Genomic DNA, 23,347 nt, shown 5'->3' with positions numbered 1-23,347 from the left:
AAGTATCAACACCATACTGGTGTCATAAGGAACTTGGCAGAATTATAGAACATAAATTGTTTTCATTTAAGGAACAATTGTTCCTTCAGCTGAAGTATAATATATTATGTTCCAACCTTTTAGCTTTAACGTGTCTGTGTGTCTGTGTGTGTGTGTGTGTGTGTGTGTGTGTGTGTGTGTGTCTGTGCTTCACCAGGGGACGTTTTCTTAGGGAGTTTACTGATAGTTTTTTCAATTTCTTTTTCTGGAATGGGGTTATTTAAGTATTTTATTTCCTCTTCTATTAATCTGGGCAGTTTGAATTTTTGTAAGTATTCATTTATTTCACTCAAGTTATATTGGCATACAGTTTGGCGAAATAGCACCAAATTATCTTTTTTAATTTTCTGCTCATTGGTGGTTAATTCACCCTTTTCATTTTTGAGACTGGTAATTTGGCTATCTTCTTTTTTAAAAAAATCAGATTAACCTAAGGTTTATCTATTTTATTTTATTTTTTTCATAAAACCAACACTTAGTTTTATTTATTAGGTCATTCAGACTTTCTTGCTTTCAATTTTACTAATCTCTCCCCCTTGATTTTCAGAATTTCTAATTTGGTATTTAATTAGGGATCTTTGGTCTTTTTCTAGCTTTTTAATTGCATATGCAATCTATTGATTCCCCTCTTTTTCTATTTTATTCATGTAAGTATTTAGAGATATAAAATTTCCCCTTAAAAACTACCTTGGCTTCATCTCATAAATTTTGGTATGATGTCTCATTGTTATCATTTTCTTGGATATAATTATTGATTATTTCTATGATTTGTTGTTTGATCCACTCATTCTTTAAAATTAAGTTATTTAGTTTCCAATTAATTTTTGATTTATTTTTCCATGACCCTTTATTACACATAAATTTTATTGTATCATGGTCTAAAAAGTATGCATTTATTTGTTCTGTTTTTCTGCATTTGATTATGAAGCTTTTAAGCCCTAGTATATAGTTAATTTTAGTTTAGGTGCTATGTACTGCAGAGGAAAAGGTATATTCATTTCTATCCCCATTAAGTTTTCTCCAGAGCGCTATCATATCTAAGTTTTCTAAGATTTTATTTACTTTCTTAATTTCCTTCTTGTTTATTTTGTGTTTAGATTTATCTTGTTCTGGGGGAGGGGAGGTTGAGATCCCCCATTATTAAAGTTTTGCTGTCTGTCTCTTTGTAATTCACTCAGTTTTGTAATTCACTCTAGGAATCTGGATGCTAAACTGCTAGGATATTTAATAATGATATAGCTTCATTGCCTATGGTGTTTCTTAAGAAGATGTACTTTCCTTCATTATTCTTTTAATGGGATTAATTTTTGCTTTTCCTTTATCTAAGATCAGGATTGCTGCTCCTGATTTTTTTTTCTTCAGCTGAGGTATAATATATTTTATTCCAGCCTTTTGGCTTTACCCTGTATGTATATCTCTCTGTTTCAATTGTGTTTCTTATGAACAACATATTATAGGATTTTGGTTTTACTCCTTTCTGCTATCTACTTCTCTTTTATGGGATAGCTCATCCCATTCACATTCACAATTAAGATTACTAATTCAGAATTTCCCTCCACACTAGCTTTCCTCATTTATATTTTTCTCTTTCTTTTCTTTTTGTTTTTCCTCAGAAAAATTTTACTTCTTTCCCCTTTGACTTTTCTTTAAAATTTTAACTTTCATTTTATTTTCACTTATATCTTTGCCTTCTCTTTTATCAGCTTCTTCCCTTGTCTTTATCTCCACCCCGCCCCTCACTTTCCTGTAGAGTAGGATAGATTTTTTTTAAACCTAAGTAGGAATGTATCTTATTCCCTCTCCAGGTCAAATCTATTAAATAGAATTTATTTAGTGTTTACACCCTCCCTTCTTTCCCTCTACTACAATAGATCCTTATGCCTCTTCACCTGATTATTTCTAAATAGAAGTACTATCAATCAAGTACAATAAATCAAAACACCATCAATCAAAAGTTGATTAACTGATTGCTTTTTATAAACTCAAAGTACAATCACAGGTTGACTGATTGCTTGTTTGATAAGCAGCATTGCCTCATAGTCACTAAGTATCCTCCCCTCTTTTGTCTCATTAGAGATATACTTCTCAAAAATCATGAATCATATCAAATTATATTCATTATATCCTCTTTTCAAGTACCCTACAAGGACACACTGCCCTCATAAGCCAAAGCATCTTGCAAAGTCAAATCATTTAATGAACCATTTATATCTCCTCCAAGCATACTCTCTCCCACAATCCTTCCCTTTAACTCCCCAACCATGGTACTTAAACCCTTTTTGCCTGAAGTATGATTAAGTCCAACCCTTCTAGGTGTTTTCTGCCCCTAAAATCACTTCTGATTTAATTTACTCTAGAATCGCAAAGTACTCAAGTACTAGGACACTCTGAAGGTCTCTCTTAAGAACAATTGATTGTAAGGTATGGGAGACATTGATCTGGGACAACCCACCATAGGATACCTTCATCAGAGAAAGTGCTAAGTTTTATGAACAAGACAGAATCAAATTAGATCAAAGAAAAGTGAGACACATAAGTTTAGAGTAAACACCCCAGCTTTTCATCTGGGCTTTTTGTCTCCAGTACAGTGAATATCATCTTTGTCCTCTTCAATGGAAAGACAAGAACCAACTATACCCATATCCTCTGAATCCAATCTCTTCAATTATATTCAACCCTTTAACCATCCTAAGAAAAATACAATTCTCCAGTTGTATATCTTCCCTTATAGGGCTATATACAATTTGATGTTCTTGACTAACATTTGTTTTGTTTTGTTTTTTCCCTTTTTTGTTTACCTTTTTATTTATCTATTGAGTCTTGTATTTGGAGATTGAATTCTCTGTTCAGTTCTGGTCTTTTTGACAGGAAATGTTTTAATGTCCTCTATTTCATTGAATATCCATCTTTTCCCCTGACAGAATATGCTGAATTTTGCAAGGTAGTAAATTCTTGGTTGTAATCCAATGACCTTTGCTCTCCAATACATGGTTCTCTAGGTCCTCTGGTCCTCCATTGTTGAAGCTGATAAGTCATGGTTGTCTAACTGTGTTTCCTTTTCTTTTTTGCTTCTTGCAGTATTTTCTCCTTTACTTGAGGGTTCTGGAATTTGACTATGATAGTCCTCTGAGTTTTTATCCTGGGATCTCTTTCTGTTTGTTTGTTTGTTTTTAGGGGGTTTTTTGCAAGGCAATGGGGTTAAGTGACTTGCCCAAGGCCACACAGATAGGTAATAATATTAAGTGTCTGAGGCCAGATTTGAACTCAGGTACTCCTGACTCCAGGGCTGGTGCTCTATTCACTGTGCCACCTAGTCACCCCCTGGGGTCTCTTACTGGAGGAGTTCTATGTATTGTCAATGACTATTTTGTCTTCTTGTTCTAGCAGATTTGGACAGTTTCCCCTAAATGATCAGTTTTCCCCTGATAATTTCTGAAAGATGTTTTCCACGTTCCTTTTTTGATCTAGGGTTTCTAGCAGTTCAATAATTCTTAAATTTTCTCTCCTAAATCTATTTTCCAGGTCATTTGTTTTTCCTAAAAAGGTAGTTTAAGTTTTCTTCAGTTTTTTTTTCAGTCTTTTTCTTTCTTTGATGGAATTCTGTAGTCTTATAGATTCATTGGTCTCTATTTGTTCAATTCTAATTTTGGGGGTAGTTTCTTTGCCCAGAAAATCTTCCCAGTTTCTTCTTCTTTTTTTTTTTTAATCCCAATAAGCCTGGGAGATAAGTGCTAAGTGTTTTTCAGATTAGAAAATTGAGACTGAAGAAGAAAGTCCCCTCTTCTATCTCTTCTTGGGGGAAGAGGGGGTCTTTATAATTTGGTCATTATAATTAAGCAATTGAATCTCTAAGATTGTTTTACCCTAAGACCTTTTTAACTCTAAGGAGAAATAGTATTAATTTATAGGTTAGGGTAGACAATAAGTCCATACCTAGTTATATCTGTTATCTGGGGTTTGACTCTTTCCTTCCTTCCTTCCTTCCTTCCTTCCTTCCTTCCTTCCTTCCTTCCTTCTTTCCTTCCTTCCTTCTTCTTTTTTTGTAAGACAACCTTGGGTTGTGACATACCTAAGGTCACACAGCTATGTAATTATTAAGTGCTTGAAGCCAGATTTGAACTCAGTTCCTCCTGACTTCAGGGCAGGTGCTCTATCCACTGGGCCACCTAACTACTCCTTTTTTTCTTTTTGAAATAAATATTACTGTGTTTACATCACAGTCATTTCCAATCCATCTTTATTTTGTAATAAAGAAAAACAAATAAAAATATGTAATACAAAAATTTTGTATAACATTTCATACTATTTAAATTTATTACATTTTCCCCAAGACCTTCCCTAGTTTTTTCATTGCTCAGAGTTCAACTTTTTAAAAATTTCATTTTTTTATGAACTTTATAAGTTCCTTATGCACAGAACAGAAAAATGGACTGTGGAATTATGAATCTCCTTTTGAAATCATCATTTCCAACACTGCCATGATTTTCTATACCCCCTTTTAAACTTCCTTCTGCTTGGTATATTTTTTCAAATGTTTAATTGATGCTTTTATCCTTTTTCTTTTTCTTTTTCATCACAATCACTATTATCTGTACTCCCTCTTCATCTCTTCTTCATTAAATACCTCCAAATACCCAGTATTGACCTAACTGAAAATGTAGGCCTCCTTTTGTATCTCTGATCTTTCATCTCTCTTAGGAGCTGGGAAGCATGTCACATTATCAAGTGTGCAGTCATACTCAAAAGAATTCTTTTGTCTTTCACAATTGTTTTCTATTATGAAATTCAATCATTGTATATATTCTTCTCAAGAAGGTTTATTTAATCTGTAGCTGTTTAAACAACTCTCAAATTTTTTGAAGGCTTTCTGGAAGTGTTGACAAGCAGTTCAGCAAAACTAATCAATTTACAAATCTTATGTGAAGGTTTATACAAAATTCCACAGTCCTAGTTTCCCTTTGTTGTTTTTTGTTCATTCTGGTCTGACTCTTTTTGATCCCATTTGAGATATGTTTGGGAAAGATGATTGGTTTTGTCATTTCCTTCTCCAGCTTAATTTACAGAGATGAAACAGGATTAAAGTGACCTTTGACCAAGGTCACACAGTTAGTAAGTGACATTGGTCACATTTGATATCAGAAAGATGAGTTTTCCTGACTCCACCTGGCTCAGTCATCTAATCACTATGCCACATTTAATAGCTACTTTCTATTTCCCCACCTATGCACTATTTAGAAGGGAGGCATAGTAACTCAAAAGAGCTTTTTTTTTTCTTTCTACATATTTTTATTGAAGTCTTTTTTTTTCATCCAGTTCTCAACACAGGTCCTGTTCCCAGAGCCATCTTTTATAGCAAAGAATAAAAAAAAATGAGGAAAAATAAGCAGTTCTGAAAAACTAATCCAAGGTTCCACATCCATAGTCTTCCACCTCTGCAAAGGAAGGAGGGGCATTTTTTCTTGAAGACAAGTTTTTCTGATTGTAGTTTTCATTTTGAATTCATTTTTGCTGTTCTTCCCATTTATATTGTTACTCAGAGTCAACATGTACTGTTTTCCTGGTTCTGTTTGCCTCATTTTTTGTCAGTTCACATAAAAGTTTGAGATATTTATGATTAAGAAGTCTCTTTGGGGGTGGCTAGGTGGCACAGTGGATAGAGCACCGGTCCTGGAGTCAGGAGTTCCTGAGTTCAAATCCAGCCTCAGACACTTAATAATTACCTAGCTATGTGGCCTTGGGCAAGCCACTTGACCCCATTGATTAGCAAAAACTAAAAAAAAAAGTCTCCTCATATTGACTATCTCAGAGTTTGCCTAATGGTGGCAGCATGGTATTAGAAGGCTAGTCATATGGTCTAGTAGAAAGAACAGAGAGAAGGCTTCCTTAGAACAGGAGGAATTTAAGTTGGATTTTAAATAACGTGTAAGAGGGCAGCAGACAATGAAGGAATGGAATGCAGGCTTTGAACAGCCCAGGAATAAGAGTGGGAGAAAAAAGATATGCCTGGGACCACGGAATAGAACAATAGAATTTGTGGTGGGAAGTACATAATGAAGGACGGATTGGAAAATCCCTTAATGCCATCTAGTGGAGTAGACAACTGGGAGTCTCTGAGGATTGACTTAAAAGATTTTCTCATGAAAGACCTATTTTAGAGCAGAAAGATCAAGAGCAGGGGCTATTGTAGTTGTGCAGAAAGGTAGCAATGGCGGGGGTGTTGTACTAGGTTTTGAGATAGAGAAGAGGAGATAGAAACTAGAAATATTGCAGGGTTGGAATTAATAGTATGAAATAACTAATCCAATGTAGGGATGAAAGTGAGGGAACTTGGTGGTAGCCTCAGTATAATAATAATCATAAGAATCTGGATTAATCATGATGCTTCAGACATCAGTACTGAAGTCTGAAGATTGAACATTTTAAGTCTTTTTTAAAAATTATTTTTTATTGAAACCTTTTGTTTTTAATTATTCTTTTTCAATATGCCCCTTTCCTTCTCCTCTCCTGAAAGTCATTCCTCTTAAAAAATGAAAATCAGAGGGGGGGAAAAGGTTCAGCAAAACCAATCAATCCAACAACCTCTATGACAGGATATATAACATTTTCTTTTTTACCCATAATGCTCTAACTCTGCAATGAAAGAAGGGGAATATATTTTCTCAATTCTTCTCTAAATCTAAGTTTGGTCATTATAGTTACACCAGAATAGGGACCTAGAAGATACCTAGAAAGTTGTGTTCCTGTACCACTCACTTCCCTAAGGGGAATATGGGAGTGGGGGGGGAGGTTGGATAGGAAAGAATTAAGGGAAGTAAATATACTCTGCTGGCATGATTAGCACATTATTCTAGACATAACTTTATATATCATTCAATTTCAATTTTGTGTTTTTATCTTTATATTATAGTCTCTATCAATGTTGTTTCCCTTCTTTTGCTTACTCCACACTCCACATTAGTTTGTATAAATCTTCCCCTAATCTACATTCATGGAGGAAAATTTTAAGAAAAAAGATAGAAAGTTTAATTTTGGATGTATTTAGATGTATCAGGTGCTAGTGGGGTATCCTTGTGAAAATATCTAAGTGATGCTCAGAACAAAGCTCAGAACTGTAGGCATAGATTACGGAGTTGCATAGAGGTGGTAGCATTTGTGAGATGAGGGCAGGGATTTTTTTAATGGCATCTCTGGGACCTATAAAAGAAATTCACATGTGGTTAATAGATATTTTTTTTAATTGAGTTGAATAGAGAGGAGAGTCAATATTAGACTCTTGGGAAATAGCCACCAGATAAGAGGTGTAAGATCAGAGCAAGCTACATGTAGTGGAAGCAAAGGGGTGATTAAGAAATAGGGAGGAGAAAGGGATGGAGGAAAGTATAGTCAATGGTGACAAAAACTTGTGAAAAAGTCTTATTTGGGAGATTGGATTTGTTGAGTAGTCATTTGAAAAGGCGGTTTCAGGAGACTGGTAGAAGCACAAATCAGAATTATTAGGGGAGAACAGGGAGCAAAGTAGAAGCATCAAGACTTTTAACATGTTTTTCTCAAAGGTTGGACTTGAAAGGGAATGGATTGGATAGAGGGGTCATAATTACCTGAGAGAAGTGGAATGACATGATAGCTGCCTTCCACTGAGGCAGCTGGGGATAACAGAGCACTGGGCCTAGGGACAGGAAAACCTAGATTCCAATCCAATCTCAGACACTTAGCTGGTGATCCTGGAGAACCCTGTTAACCTTAACATTTTAACCTAACCTTTGCTTGCCTGTTTTCTCAACTATAAAATGAGGGAAATAGTAACATTCCCATTTGGAGTTGTGAAGACCAAATGAGATCTTTGTTTTGTTTTGTTTTTAAGTAATTAAGAGTGCCTAGACCTAGTAGGAATTTATACACATGCTTATTTCCATCCATTTCCCTTCCCTGCCAAGTATCTGGCTTAACAGACTTTAATTTGATTTGACTCCCCAGAGAGTAGAACTAGGAGCAACAGGGGGAAGAAACAAAAAGTCAGTTAAGATTTTTGGGCAGAAAACAATTCCTCCTAAGACTCATCTAAGATAGAAGGAACTGCTGGAGGAGGTAGTGGTGGTTCCCCCTCCCTAGAGGTCTTCAAGCTAATACCAGGTGGCCATTTTCTGGCTGTGCTATAGTGGGATTCCTGTCCCTTACTGAGTTGGACTAGAAGGCCCATAAAGTCTCTTTCCAATGCTCAGATTTCTGTGATTCTGTAGATAAGGTGTTAAAGGTAATGTGGGATGGTTGAACAGTTCAACTAGAGTTAGATGAATTTGTATTACGTGAAATTACCTTGATTTTCATGACTTTTTGCAGTGTTACCAGGCAGTTATAGAGTGGAAGCAAAGAAAACTGATAGTGCAAGCCACCCAGGGAAGAAAATTTACTGGTTGGTGACAAAAGGACATGGGGGGGGTACTATGGGAACAGTAAAACAAGAAAGTGGCAAAACATTAAAAAAGACCTTGGTATGGAAGCAGGTGAAGCCATGGAGAAATGGATTTAGAAGAATAGGAGTGGTTTTGATGTGAAAGAGAAGAGGGAATGTCAAACAGCAAAATCTGGTGAAGGAGTGACATTTCACAGTGTTGCACTTTAAGAAATAACTGAGATTAAGACTGAGAGCTGTGGAAGTCTAGGATGCAGCAGCTTGAATGTGTGGTCGGACTGAGTAGAAGAGAAATTTACCACAGTTGAGGATGTTAAAGAATTGTTTGATAAAATTATGAAGGGAATAGCAACAGAAATATTTAAGTCCTCAATAATGATAATGTGGACATAATGTTGACAGAAGAACTTCAACCATGTAAGAGTCCAAAAAAGGATAGAGAGGATTGCATAGACCTGGGGGAAAAAAGAGCTTTGAGGAATGGAGGGACAGTGATAGAAAGTGGCAAAATCCTGGAAAGGTTTCATGCTTCCAAATTCAGCTCCCTCTTTTCCCTATCTTCTGTTTAATTCTTTGTTCTCAGTTAGCATTCACGTCATCCTAGAAAAGACAAAACATAATCAGAAAAGGTATCACATCTCGGGTATCTCAATCAGGGACTATTAAAACCTTCACGATAGTAGAGAATATGTGAAAAATCATGGAATCTGCAATACCATAGAAGTGAAGGATAGGGGAGGCTGTTTGGGAGTTTACTCTGCCACCTAACACATCAAATGGGCAACTCTGTCTACTCTTTGAGGTTATGGAGTTTCACAAGGATTTATAATGAGACCTAGGAAATGAATTACTTTTGAATTGGTTAGATGTTATTTCGTTGTGTAAGCCTAGACAAAACACCTCTATTCTCAGTATTTATGTTCCTTCCTCATAGAGTTGTGTGCTTAACATTGGAAATGATTTTTAATATTTGTCAATATTGTGTCCTTTTTCTTAAATTCTCCCTATCAGCTTAAGATAAAGATATTTCAAATATTCATACTTGTGATTTTAGTTGAAAAATTGGTTTCTAGTTTGTCTTTATTGTTGATCAATTAGTTTTTATTATACATGATTTATGCTAGTAATTATAATTATTATATATAATTATGGTAGTTAATAATTTTTGAAACCCTACACAAGGTGTTTGTGCTTAAACAATACTTGACTTGTCTAGAAAGAGGTTGCTCTTATTTGACTCAGAAAACACTAGATTAAACAAATCTAAACAGAATGTTTATTTTTTAAAATTACTTAAAAAAGCCATGTTTGCAGAGATGCAGATTTACATAACATAGAGTAAATGCAAGTTTTTTAAAATGTACAATCTATTTACTATCATTGCACTCACATTTTAATAATATACAAGGCATATTATTTTATATAAATAAATGTACAACATCATACAACAGGGGTATAAATTTAAATTTAGCAATACATATAACATTGAAATAGACTGGGTTCCATTTGCACTTCCCCATCCACTTCTACTTAAACTCTTTGCAAAATATTTTCACGGTTACATTTTACATGCCCTTATACACATTATCTACTCTAGGCTCTTTGTGAATGACCAACTTGTGGAAAAAGACAAAAACCAACAGTTTAGTGGAACAACATCATTAGTGTTCATTTTAAAAAGGGCTCATCTGAAACACACATCATGCAAGAACCTTTGAATACATAAGACAAATAGATTGCTATTTCCATGTCCAAAACAGTCATATCTTTTGTATCATCCCTCCCTCAGAGGCCAAGAGAGAACTAAGCCAGGTCTTCCCAGTGATACACTAATGCTGATGCCTGAGTTTTCACAGGACAGAAATCTACTTAGTAAAACTTTTAGCTCTCAAGTGTAAGTTGAATTCTCTGAATAGAACCATAAGGGGGTGGGGCTAGGTGGCGCAGTGGATAGAGCACCGGTCCTGGAATCAGGAGTACCTGAGTTCAAATCCTGCCTCAGACACTTAATAATTACCTAGCTGTGTGGCCTTGGGCAAGCCATTTAACCCCACTGCCTTGCAAAAAAAAAAAAGAATAGAACCACATGCTCATTCTAATATTTCCATGTACTGTAAGCACATCTCTCTTCTTTGTGCAAAACTAAATCAGCACCACCACACTCAAAAAAATTTTTTTGAGAAGCAGTTCACAAACCCCCTTTCATCTCATTCAGTCAATGAACAAAACAGGAGGAAAGGAGTTTTCTCTGTTTCAATGGTCATTTAAGGGATATAGATACCCATTGAACCCTAATGAATCTGTGGGGGAAAGGCTCTATTCTGAGCTCACACTGATTCTTTACACACCATGTGATGATGAAATAATCACCTAATTCCATTGAACATTTGCTCACAACACCACTCTGGCAACCATCCTCTCTTCCTGGAAGAGAAGTCAAAGCTTGGGAAGATACCAAAATTTCTCTTCAACTTGAGAAAGGTTAATAAGCATAGATGCTAGTTGGGGTCTGGAATACCTGGAAAATCAGCATATCAACTTTGTAGACTAGAGACTCAAAATGGTTCTTTGGTCCATAGGCTTTCACTTGAGTCAAAAGACAAGTAGGATTTATTAAATTAAAAAATCCACCTTATTTTATCAAGGAACATCAGTCTTCCAGCAAATATGCATCCACCATTCTCATTTCTAGTTTAATCATATGGTGGTTACTACTTTATCTGAAAAGAATGATTGACATTGTATTTTTTATTATCTTTGAAATGAAAACATTACCTTCTAGCATCCATCTAATGACGGATGAAGAGATTTGGGCTTCCACAGCATCTGAGAATGATAGAATAGGGGCAAAATCTTTTCTGAGACTCCCAAAGTCTCAGTTTTGGAATTTGGAAGCATATGAATATTTCAAAGATAAAGAAAACAGATAAGGATTTCAAAATTATTGAGAGGGTTTGTGTACAAAGAAGATAAATAAGTACCTCCCCCCACCAATTTTAATGGAAGAAATAGGTACACAAAAGGGACAAGGGAGCTCCTGTAGACAGTCATATGTTTAAGATGATGACCACAAGGAGGGAACTTCAAAGCACCAGTAAGATCACAATAGTGTTCAGCAGGATAATACCTTTGGCAAGAATGATAAAACATTTGAAAAAGTATTGTGATACTAAGACAATAAGATCATTACCCACCTCATGGGAAGAGACCCAGTACTTTGAAATATTAATTTCTTAAAACACATTAAAATATTTAGAATAAACACTTTATCATCTAAAACCTATATCACTTACAATAATTTAGAGTGTTCAGATGGGCTCCAATTACAGTACATATGGATAAATCTGTGAACACTAAGACATTTCATGATTAAAAATTAAAATCTAATTGAAACAAAGGCCTAAATCTTAGTGACAGTGACTTTTTTTCTACTAGTTCTTTGAAGTAGCAAATAATTCGTAAAAATAGAACCCAATCCATGTCCTGATTTCTGAGCTCACATTTATATGGAAGGATGAAATGGACAAAATGTGCATTCTACAAAGTTTATGATTGTTCAAAAGCTAGCCTGGCAATGGCATTTCTTCAGGGAAAAACTACTTTTTCACTGCCCTCAGCCCTCCAGGGAGGACTACTAACTTCATCTACTAACTTCACAGTGCCCTATTGAGCAACTTCCTCATTTTTGCTTTTTATTTTTTTCAGTTTTAGACACTTCCTGAGCTCACATGGCTAGGTCACAATTTTTAATCATTTTCTTCAGGTAATATTTACAAATATGGCAGCTTTCTATGTACCCTAAGGATCCTGTTAATTTATCCACAAAAATGATAGAATACCATAGTCCTTTTCATTTTGATTCTAAAAGATGTGTGTTTGAGATCCCTCAAGTGTTCTGTCAGAATTGGAGAGTAGTGTTTTATATTCATGGTTAAAGAAAATGATCAAATGATATGGACACAATCTGAAATCTTATCTTGTCAGGACAACAACCAAGATTTGATGTCCCTCACTTGAAAACTCTGTTTCCAGGCCAAGAACAATTATACAACCTAGTGATTTACCAGCCAAGAATGCTTCATGTGATAGGGTGCCAAAGTTCAATTTCATTGCCTTTCGATATCCCAAATCATTTGGGGTTTTTATAGCCTTTCAAATTTTAGCAAGGTCCTAAGATTCTTCTTAATGAGTCATCTTGAGCAAGCTTCATGGGTCCACACCAGTGTGGCTCTTAGCTGCTTAAGGATTCCACTCTTGGGTCACAAGTCACTTGGATACAAAATGAAGGAGATGGAGATGGAGGAACTGGAGAAAGAAAGAAAGTCCTTTGTGGCTAATGTAACAAGCCACAATGTGTTTCATACTGCTGTTCTGTGCTTCCTAATTAATAACTGCACAGGTCCCTCTGGGACAGACTTAATAATGTTCCAGGCATCATAGTGCATGAGCCCTGTCAGGGACTTTCCACTAATGGCAAGAATTTCATCTCCAGCTTCAATTGTCCCGGCTTGTTCTGCAGCACCTCCTGTGAATGGAATCAGACAGTGAGTGCTGAGTAAGGAGACTGAAGAATTAAAAAGCAGGCATCCTTAAATGTCTTCGGATACTGTAGAATCTATTTCTGCTTTACTCCTTAGCAAACTTATGAACTTGGGTACCAATAAAAATGAAAATGAAAATTCAGTTTAAACCTGAATAAGTGTTTGTTCTGTAAAGCACAAAGAAATACATTCTGGATGTACAAGTTCCTATTCATAGAAAATAAGGTTGGATCAGGAGTAGGAAATCTAGGAAACTTCTAAAGGTTTTTCCCCAGGTCAACAGAAGACAATTTGAAGGACTGATTATTAAATGTCTGAAATTTGGTCACAAATTGGAATTAGAATTGACATTTGAGCATCTAAAAATTTGGCTGAGATGATAAGAAATATATATATATATATATATATATATATATATATATATATATATATATATATATATACACACTGATATGAAGGGGAAAATATATTCAAAGTCAACTTCTAAGATTAAACATCTTTATCTGTGACAGAAGTAGAACTTTTTATTAGAAAACCCAAAGGGCTTCTAACTCTGTTAACTGGTCAGGGGCAGTATTTAATTCTTGAGGCCACAAACTGGTTTCTCAAACAGTAAAAGTACATCTAAGGGGGCTACTTGATGTGATCAGGTAGACCAGTGGTTTGCAGGGAACCTGTGTGCCAGTGCTTTCTTCTAAGGAATACAGGTTCAAAGACCTGAGCCAGACTACCTGGAGCTAAAAGATAGGCAGCCTAGTGACATGGGGTGGGGGTAGAGCTTTGGACTTGGAAGTTAGGAACGAATAGGTTCAAATCCAACCCCAGACACTTAAAGTTGTTAAACCTCTGCCTGCCTCAGGTTCCTCATTTTAAAATGAGGCAATAATAGCACCTACCTCCCAAGGCTATTGTAAGGATCAAATGAGATAATGTTTAAAGAATTATATAAATGCCTACTAGTATTAGTGATTCATAGTTACTCTAGTTTTCAGGAGGCAAAGGAAAAACAACTTTTGGATTACTTCCATCCCTGTTTATAAAGATGGGGAACTATGGGTGTGTAATATTGTACATCCCATCATACTTAGCTTAATTTTACTGAATTACTATTTTCCTTTTCCTTTGTAATTATTCTTATAGGGGCTGACTCACTGAGGCAGGGGAAATGAAGGAGTATAGTTGGAAATAAAATTGATATAAGCAAACTATATCAGTAAAATAAATCTTTAAAATCTTATTTATTTATTTGTTTGTTTTGTTTGTTTGTTTATTTTTAGGGTTTTTGCAAGGCAAATGGGGTTAAGTGGCTTGCCCAAGAGCACACAGCTAGGTAATTAAGTGTCTGAGGCCAGGTTTGAATTCAGGTACTCCTAACTCCAGGGCCGGTGCTCTATCCACTGTGCCACCTATTTATTTTTAAAAACAAATTTTAACAAATTTGAATTTTAGAACAAATTTTATATTATATAGAACATAATATATTAGTTATATATAATTATTATATTCTATTTTTTATTTTCATAAATAAATATCATTTATTGAAATAATTTTTATATTTAAAATTAATGTTAATGATAACTTTTATTTATATTTTAAATTTTCTTCCCCTATTCTTCTCCTATCTACTTCCAGAGAGTTATCTCTTTTATCAAATAATTTCTAAAATAATAAAGAAGAAAAAGATCAGGAACACTGATCAATAAATTGAAAAACACCTGACAATATATATAATATTCCATACCTCTGGAATCCCCATCTCTGTAAGGGAGGAAGAACAGATATTGTCTCATATCTCTTTGGAACAAAGCTTGTTTTTTGTAACTTTGTAATATTTTGTGTGTTTTTAAAAGTTACGTTATCATAGTCTTTATATATTCTATTGTTCCATTCCTACTTAACTTCACATTGTTTTGGCTCATGCATTTCTTTACATTATTTCTCTATATTTGATGTGCTCATCAATTCTTACAGCATAGTAATATTCCATTATTATGTGCAATACTATATTTTATTTAGCTATTTCTTAAAAAATGGACTGTTTTTAGTTGGCTGCTACCACAGAAATATTGAAGTATATATACACATAGCTATATCTATATATTATGTATATATGTGTTTGTATGTAGATGTATCACTTAAATTCAAGGAACACTTGAACTAGGAATTAGAAGATCTATAATTTAGTTCTCGATCTTCCCATTTACTAGCTGTGTGATCTTGGGCAAATCATATCACTGCTTTGGGCCTCCGTTTTTCTATATATACTAAAAAGGAACAACAATTATATGTCCTCTCTTAATGGTAAGAGTTGTGTGGATGCATATGTGTGTGTGTGTGTGTGTGTGTGTGTGTCTGTGTGAATAACTTTATGAATAACTTTATGAATAACTTTAAACAAATATTAGGAGGTCATTGCCTGAAAGAAAACTACAGAATTGAGAACAAGTTCTTGGGAGACATGAAATGACAATTGGGAATTTAAAAAAGATTTAGTAGAAGTTCGTATATACTTAATAGCTTGCAGAATATTTTATGTATATTATAATATCCTTCCTCATTACAAACCAAACAGTTTATTACTCCAGATATCATTATCCTCATTTTACAGATAAGAAAATGAAGTTCATTGACATTAAGAGATATATCATGATCATAAAGGTGCTAAATGTTGGGGATAGGATTGGAAAACTCACATGTAATGAATTAGTAATTTCCCTAGTCACTAGAGTTAATATAATTCCCATAGTGTTTCTAATTTCTAGTTGGTTCACGATCAGATTATTGCTATTATAATACTAATGTAATAATACTAGTAAATAGCATTTGGTTTTCAAACACTTCAAGTTTTTTTATCCCCCCCCCCAAATTCTCTGAGAAGAAAGCATTGTTATTATGTCCATTTGAGGACTGAGGAAGGAAGCTAAGGCCTAGGATAAGTGATATCTTCAGCATCACACACATTGCTAGTATGACTAAATCTGAATCTGAACTTAGATCTTCTTGATTCTGGGTTTATTACTCTATGGCACCTGGAGGCTTCCCCAGGAAACTTATAGGAAACAGTGCCAATATCCAATAATACTCTTCTAAAGTACCATGTACATTTTGTTCATTCTAATGCCAGGCCTGATCATGATGCTCTTTTAACCAGCACTGCCTCTTTTCTCAAGCTAGCATTTCTAACTTTAGTTGAAATAAGGCAAAGATATATTCAAAATTCAATTAAGAGAGTTCAACCCCTGGAACTCACATGCATCAAAAAATGCCTGAGCTCTTTCCCATCAGGAAACCAAATTAAACAGTACAGAAAGTTTGGTAGGTTTTACCTTTAAAGACTCTTTTTATTAACAAGGGTCGGTCTCCAGCCACAGATGCTTTTCCTCCATCAAGACTGAAGCCTAGTCCAGCAGAGGTCTTCAGTAATTCAACACACATTGCATCATTCAGACCTGAATGTCTGTCTGCTGCAGCAAAAGTCAGAAATGTGGTATTAGAGTGCCATCTATATTCATTCTTTTCACAGTCATGCCAAGATCCCAGAAAGAAATCTCATGTACATTAAGGATTCTTATTAAATCTCTGGGGTCCTTACCATTACTTCTGACCAGAAAAGAAAGTGCATTATTATTATTTGGTAATTCCTAAGAGGATTTTTAGAGAGGAAATAATAGTAGCATTTGGTAATCTCTACACAAAACTAGCATTTGGTAATCTCTACACAAATCTATCTGGGAATGAGTACTATTATGGCATCAATCTCCTTTGGCAGATTTTTTTCTAAAGGCAGCAAAGTGTAGTGAATAGAATACTGGACTTGGAGGAAAGAAGGTCTGGGTTCAAATCTTGATAGCTGTATGGTTTTGGAGAAGTCCCTTTCCCTCTCTGAGCCTCAGTTTCCTCATAGGTAAAATTAGTCATAACAGCATTTATCTCCCAGGGTTGTTGTAGGATCAAATGAGATAACAATATGCAAAGCACATTGCAAACTTAAAAATGCTATATAAATGATATCATTAGGAGCAATAGCTGTAATAATTATTTTTAGCAACAACAATAATAACCCCTGACATTTGATCAATGTTTTAAAGATTAAAAAATCATTTTAAATACCCCATCTCAGTTAAGCCTACAGCAAACCTGGCTGTGCTGCAGGTCACAGGATCATAGACTGAAATCTAGTATTATTATTCCCACAGAAGCATCAAGGTCTAGTGACTAGAGAGCTGAACTCAAAGCCAGGAAGACTCTGGGCAAATTATTTGATTTCTCACTGCTCTAGGTAATTCTTTAAGACTAGTTGTTGCAGAGCTGATACTGATCTTTATAGGTAGGTCGGTAGGAGTCATCATCCTGGAGTTCTAAATGCCATTAAAAACAACTGTTCCTGTCTTTATTATCATGCCCATTTTATGGATGAAAAAAACTGAGGCTCAAATAAGTGAGAGGAGAGATCAGAGCAGAATATCAGAGAGGTCCTAACATGGAATCACAACTGTCTAAACAGCATCTGAAGCAAAGTCTAGGAAGGTACAATCTGGGAAACTGACTTGTTTCTCCAGATCTGTTGAATTTGTTCATAAAACAGCCAAGTAAAAACGTGACAAGGAAACCCATGGCACCTTAAATGTCCTTTCTCATCTGTTCAGGAGGTCAAATCTATCATTTCACAAAGCCTAAGGCCAAATTTAAGATGCAGAGAATGAAGATGGCAGCTGTTTTAAAGTTAATCCTGTGAGGTTTTTGCCCTCAACACTAAATACCTAGAAAGTCCTCCATTGACCTCTTAGGATGAACATCTTAGAGATGTTATTTGAGCCACATACTGGAAACTTGGCATTTTAAGGCGCAGACTGGATTAAAAATCAACAAATTTGTCATCAGATTAGTGGCATTACTTTAGACTGAAGTCAAAAGGTCTTTGGATCTTACATTTATAGTTAGGAGGGAACATGAGGGTCATCTAGTATATTTCCTCATTAGATCTAAAAAAGGTAAGGGATTTGTCCAGGGTCATAAAGGCAGTAAATTAGAGCAATGGTTCTAACTGGGGACTTCCAACTCCAAAATCACTTGCATTAACACTTTTAAGATGAATTCTTTCAAACTAAAGCATCTACCTTCTGTTCCCATCACTTGTGTTTCCTGAAACAGGAGAGGACAGAAAGAAGTAATCAAAATGTAACCTTTTCTCTAACTCCAAGCACCAGAATTCCTTTCTTGTTTCTCTCTAGGTTTTCTGAGACTCTTCCTGGACTCCCAGAAAACCCTTAGTGATTCTAGTGCAGGAGACAAATACCATAAAGGGAGTGGGGCTAAGACAAAAGAGAATCACCTTCAAATAGGCTTTTTAAGTTTAATTCAAGGAATGGAAGTGTACTATAAGTATCTCTTTAAAACTTAAATTAGTCTTAAAGAATAACTCTTTTAGACTTAATAGAGAGAAGAGAAAGATTTACATTGGTGGGAGCTTCTCCTGGAAGTTCCTTTTATCAATGAAATGGCAAGTACAACCATATACTCTAATGCCTATCATTAGAGGGGAAGATCTTAGACTTTGAAGTATACAGACCTAAGGATAGACAGAGACCTCCAGAGGCTAGAGACCCCAGCACATTTATTTCTGGGATTGCCATCAATGAGAAGAAACAGATTAGGGCAATTTTACCTAAAATGCAGCTTGAGGGTTATGATAGGGAAGAGAAGCATTCTATTGGACAGTTTGCTATTTAACTAATAGCTCAGACTACCTAATTTAGTTACTTCCATGTGTTGAAGGAATAAAAGTGATATCACAGTCTACTAAATTTCAGGATCCTGAATAAAACCTGTCATTCTGCTATAATTAGGACTTAGAAAACATCTAATAAAAGCATTTTTTTCTGAACCAATTTAAGTAACTTGTTAAGCAGTCATTTTTATTAATGTAGGTTTTAACTTCTGGAGCATTTAAAATCATATCAGTTATAATATTGGTCTTCAAGTGAACGCAAAAACCAGAATATATCACCAAGTCTTCTAATCATGAGCCGTACAGTTGCAGAGGTCCCCATTTTCCAGTTTCCCCCTGGTTCTAGAGAATGACATCTCACCTATTCCAAGCTCCACATTAACATCCTTTTTGGACATAGACACCTTCCCAGGTGCAAGAGTAGGTTCTTGTCTGACAGAGCCTCTCTGTCGGTCTTTTACTTTCTTGATGACAATAACAGCATCTTTGTGCATCTTTGCTTGGTGGAGGGCATTCAAAACATCTCCATGAATGGACCCAGTCAGTGAGATGCCATTAATTGACAAAAGGAGATCTCCTCGGTGGATACTCCCTTCCTGAGAAGCAACTCCCTGAGAAAACACTCTGTGAACCTGTATAAATGAAGGGAAAGGAAAATGAAAGCAAACCTGTTAATATTTTTAAAATAGACATCATAATAACTTGATATTGATAACATTTTAAATACTCAAGGGCCATGTTTTCTGAATCATATACTTGGCAGGCATATAAGACATTTATGTGCTACAACACTACTGCCTACATAAGACCTGCATTCTTTCAGTGGCTAAAGCTCCAATCTCTCCAAATCTTTTTGTTTATACTTCTATACATATAATCTATACATATACATAGATATAGATAGATATCTATACATAAAGATAAGAGTGTGAACTCTGGGAGGTCAGAGAAAATATATCTTTTTTTTTACTTTGTATCCCCAGTGTGCAACAAATACTTACTGATGATGGTAGGGTTAGAATTTTCTTGCTAACTTTAATTCTTAGATGATATTTTTTCCCCTAAAGATCCCACAGGTCTATTAAATCATTTTTTAAAAGTTGGTTTTCTTTTGACAAGAAATTTGAGTTACTTTACCAAGATAAAATGAGCCAATAATTCTTTTTAGAAAGTACCTTATTATCCTAACCCAGACTGTGACCAAATTCTCAGAAATTCTTTGACTCTTGCAAGGAACTAAGCCTTCAGTAGGTTTTACTAATAGGAAACAATAATAGTTCATAAACAGCTGGGTAGAGAAAGTCCTGAATCCAGATTTAGGAAAACTGGAATACAAATGCAGTCTCAATTGTACTAGTTGTGTGAACTTTGGTTAAGTTGCTTAACCTCAGTTTCCTCATTTACAAAATGGGGGTGATGATGATGGTGATGATGATGATGATGATAATGATGATGATGATGATGATGATGATACTTTGTAGAGTTCAGAGATTCAAATGAGATCACATAATTAATGTCATATAATTAAATGCTATATAATTGCTAGCTATTATTATAATGATTAATTTTATAAAACTTTTAAGTTTGTAAAATCCTTTATGTACCTTATCCTAGTCTGCTACGATAATGCTAGGCCATTTATGACAAACCTTCAAAGTAGGTACTTCAGGGATTATTATTCCCATTTTACACCCTAAAACTCAGACAGGAAATGTGACTTGTTCATAGTTTCAAAGCTACCAAGTAGTAGTAATAAAATCTGAACTCAACTCCTCTTTCCTTAATCACAGAATTATAGATTTAAAGCCAAAAGCCAGAATTTATTTAATCCAATTCAGGCCCTGGGAAGGGAAGTGACTTGCTCAAGAGCACACAGATGTTAAGTCAGTCCAGTGTTATTTCACACTACATTACAAAACCCCAGAGAAAAGTGAGTCTTCCTCTCTTTCCATTTATTTGGTCTCTCAGTGTTATTTCCCCACATTTTTCTGAAAGCAAATAGTCTAAACAACCATCCTACAAGGATTCTTCTACATACACAAAAAGATGATCTCAAAAATACAAAATAAAAACCCATTGACCAAGCAAGGGCAAGTGACAGCAATTATTTGCTTGTGTTTCTAAGGTACAGTATACAGATGAATAAAATATTAAAAGAGCCCTGCAAGTAATAAGGACAACTCCATTGATATCCAGTATCAAATTAATAATTAAATTATCAGTTAATCCCATTCTCTCCTATTTTCTCCAACAGATTACTTCTTCAGTCATCCCCCTCCCATTCAAATATTCAATGTTTATCTACTGTTTCCTTCCCTGAAGACTTCAAACAGGGTTATTTCCCCAAACCTTAAAATAATAATCAAAAAACCCAATCCCTGTCATTAGACTCTAACATTCCTTATATTTTCCCTAGCTTTTTCTGCCAAAGTCTTAGAAAAAACTGTCTATACTTGTTTCCATTTTTCTTCTATCACTGATTAATCAACCCTTTGAAGTTTAGATTTTGATTTCATCACATGAATGTAACAATTCTCTTCAAGATGTCAAATTTAGTTTTTTCAGTCTTCATTTTCTTTGACCTATCTACCCAATCTTTTGATCACTGACCTCCCCCCCTCCTCCAGGGGTTGGATTTTTGTTTTTTAGGCTTTTTTTGGTGATACTATTCTCTTCAGATCAGCTATCCTCTTACCTGTCTAACGTCTACTTCTCAGTCTTCCTTACTTGTTTATAATCCAGCTCATGTCCCCCCAACAGTTCATGTTCTTAGGACTCTTTCAAAGGCCTCCTAATCTTTCCCTTTTCTCTTTTTTGTCTCTGACCGTATCTCTTGTCCTAAGTTTAATTATCATTTCATTGTTGACACTTTTTAGATCTACATATCCAGTTCTAGTCTCTCTCTGATATTTCAATTTTGCATCACTAATTGTCTATTGACTACCTCAAATCTGATGTCCCAGAAACAACTCAAATTTTTCTATACTTCATTTTTCTAGGTTCATAACCTTGGTATTATCTTCTACTCAATATTTTCTTTGACTCCACAAAGCCAATCAATTGCTAAATTTTGTCTTTTCCCTTTCCCTAATATCTCTTATATTCTAATTCTTTTCTCTATTTCTAGTTACCCCCTCTGTTTAGGTGCTCCTCATTTCTACTGTGTCTTTCTGCCTCAGTCCCCTATAACCACTTAAGTTCACTTAATTTTTTTCTGAAAGGCAAGAGAATTAAGTGATTTTCCCAAGATCACACAGCTAGGTAATTATTAAGTGTCTGAGGCCAGTTTTGAACTAGTCCTCCTGACTCAAGGGTCTGGCTGCCCCTGCTCAATTAATTCTTAAACTCAAATATGACCATGCCAAACTCTAGTGTTCTCTGTTCCTCACACCTAACACTCCATTTCCCACCTCCACACCATGCTTGAATGCACTCCCTCATTTGTACCTCACAGAATCCCACTCTTTGCATTAAGCTTTTTCTGATTGCTTCAAATGCTAGTGACTTCCCTTCCTCCCAAACTGCCTTGGATTTAACTTTTTTGCATTGATTTATGCTGTACTTTATCCAGCATATACACATATGTGCCAGTCTCTCTCATGAGTATACAAGCTCATTACAAGTAGGGATTACTTATTATTTGTAGTCTTGATACCTTGCAGAGTTCCTAGCACCTATTAGGCACTTAATGCTTGTTAATCAATATAAAGCATATCTCCTCATTAGCATAGGCTCTGATTTATCATTTTATAAGCTGCTGGTAAAAATTGGTATAGCTTTCAAAAACCTTTTTATTTGAAATTTTTTTTGAGTTTCAAATTCCCTCCCTCCCTCCCCCACCTACTGAGAAGGAAAGCAGTATGTTATCAATTATACATATGCAATCATGCAAAGCATTGTGATATTAGCCACATCATTTCAAAAAAAGCAAGAACAGAAAGAATAAGAAAACTACATTCCAATTTGCACTCAAGAGTTCATCAGCTCTCTCTCTGGAATTAGCATTTTTCATCATGTGTTCTTTGGAAATTATCTTATCAGAATAACAAAGTCTTTCACAGTTCATCATCATTATAATATTGTTGTTATTATGTACAATAATCTCCTGGTTCTACTCACTTCACTTTGCCTTGATTCATACACTTGTTTTTCTGAAACCATCCCCTTTACCATTTATTATAGCACAAATGAATTCTATCATAATCATATGCTATAGTTTGTTCAGTCATTCCTCAATTGATGAGCATTCCTTCAATTTCTCATTCTTTGTCACCCCAAGAAGAGCTACTATAATTTTTTTTCATATGGATTATCCTTTTCCTATTTCTTTGATCTCTAGGATACAGACTTAGTAGTGGTAATGATGTGTCAGAGGACATGCATGGAAAAACTGGTAGTTTTTAAAAATACATTATTATTCACATTGATACAAAATGAGTTACTGACAAGTGAGCAACTGAACCAAATTTAAAATAACCAGCAGGAAGTTTTCCTGGGGGGAAACCTGGGGCCATCACTTACAGTAATTGATTTCTGCTCCAGATCGACTCCACCTGCCACGCTGAATCCCAGACCTGAACCACTTTCTTTATTCAAGACCACAAAGAAAATATCTTCTTTATTCTAATG

At 35.1% G+C, this 23,347-nt stretch overlaps 1 protein-coding gene across 8 annotated transcripts in view; it reads right to left on the bottom strand.

Annotated features, from left to right (window-relative positions):
* Window positions 1–7,119: 7,119 nt before the first annotated feature.
* PDZD2 (PDZ domain containing 2) overlaps window positions 7,120–23,347 on the bottom strand; it is a 511,304-nt gene continuing 495,076 nt past the window's right edge. For 5 of the 8 annotated variants that reach the window (XM_074207985.1, XM_074207983.1, XM_074207981.1 and 2 more), the window contains 4 exons: window positions 23,240–23,341; window positions 19,080–19,350; window positions 16,317–16,454; window positions 7,122–12,974 (listed from right to left, as the gene is read on the bottom strand). In XM_074207985.1, coding sequence (XP_074064086.1) covers window positions 12,808–12,974; window positions 16,317–16,454; window positions 19,080–19,350; window positions 23,240–23,341 — 678 coding nt within the window. In that variant the 3' untranslated portion in view covers window positions 7,122–12,807. Of the gene's footprint in view, window positions 12,975–16,316; window positions 16,455–19,079; window positions 19,351–23,239; window positions 23,342–23,347 lie in introns of all 8 variants that reach the window. The other 3 variants (XM_074207989.1, XM_074207987.1, XM_074207988.1) reach the window with 3 other exon arrangements.

This window comes from Macrotis lagotis, chromosome X (genome assembly GCF_037893015.1).
Source record: "Macrotis lagotis isolate mMagLag1 chromosome X, bilby.v1.9.chrom.fasta, whole genome shotgun sequence".
NCBI lineage: Eukaryota > Metazoa > Chordata > Mammalia > Peramelemorphia > Peramelidae > Macrotis > Macrotis lagotis.
This window is presented reverse-complemented; position numbering and strand designations above follow the sequence as displayed.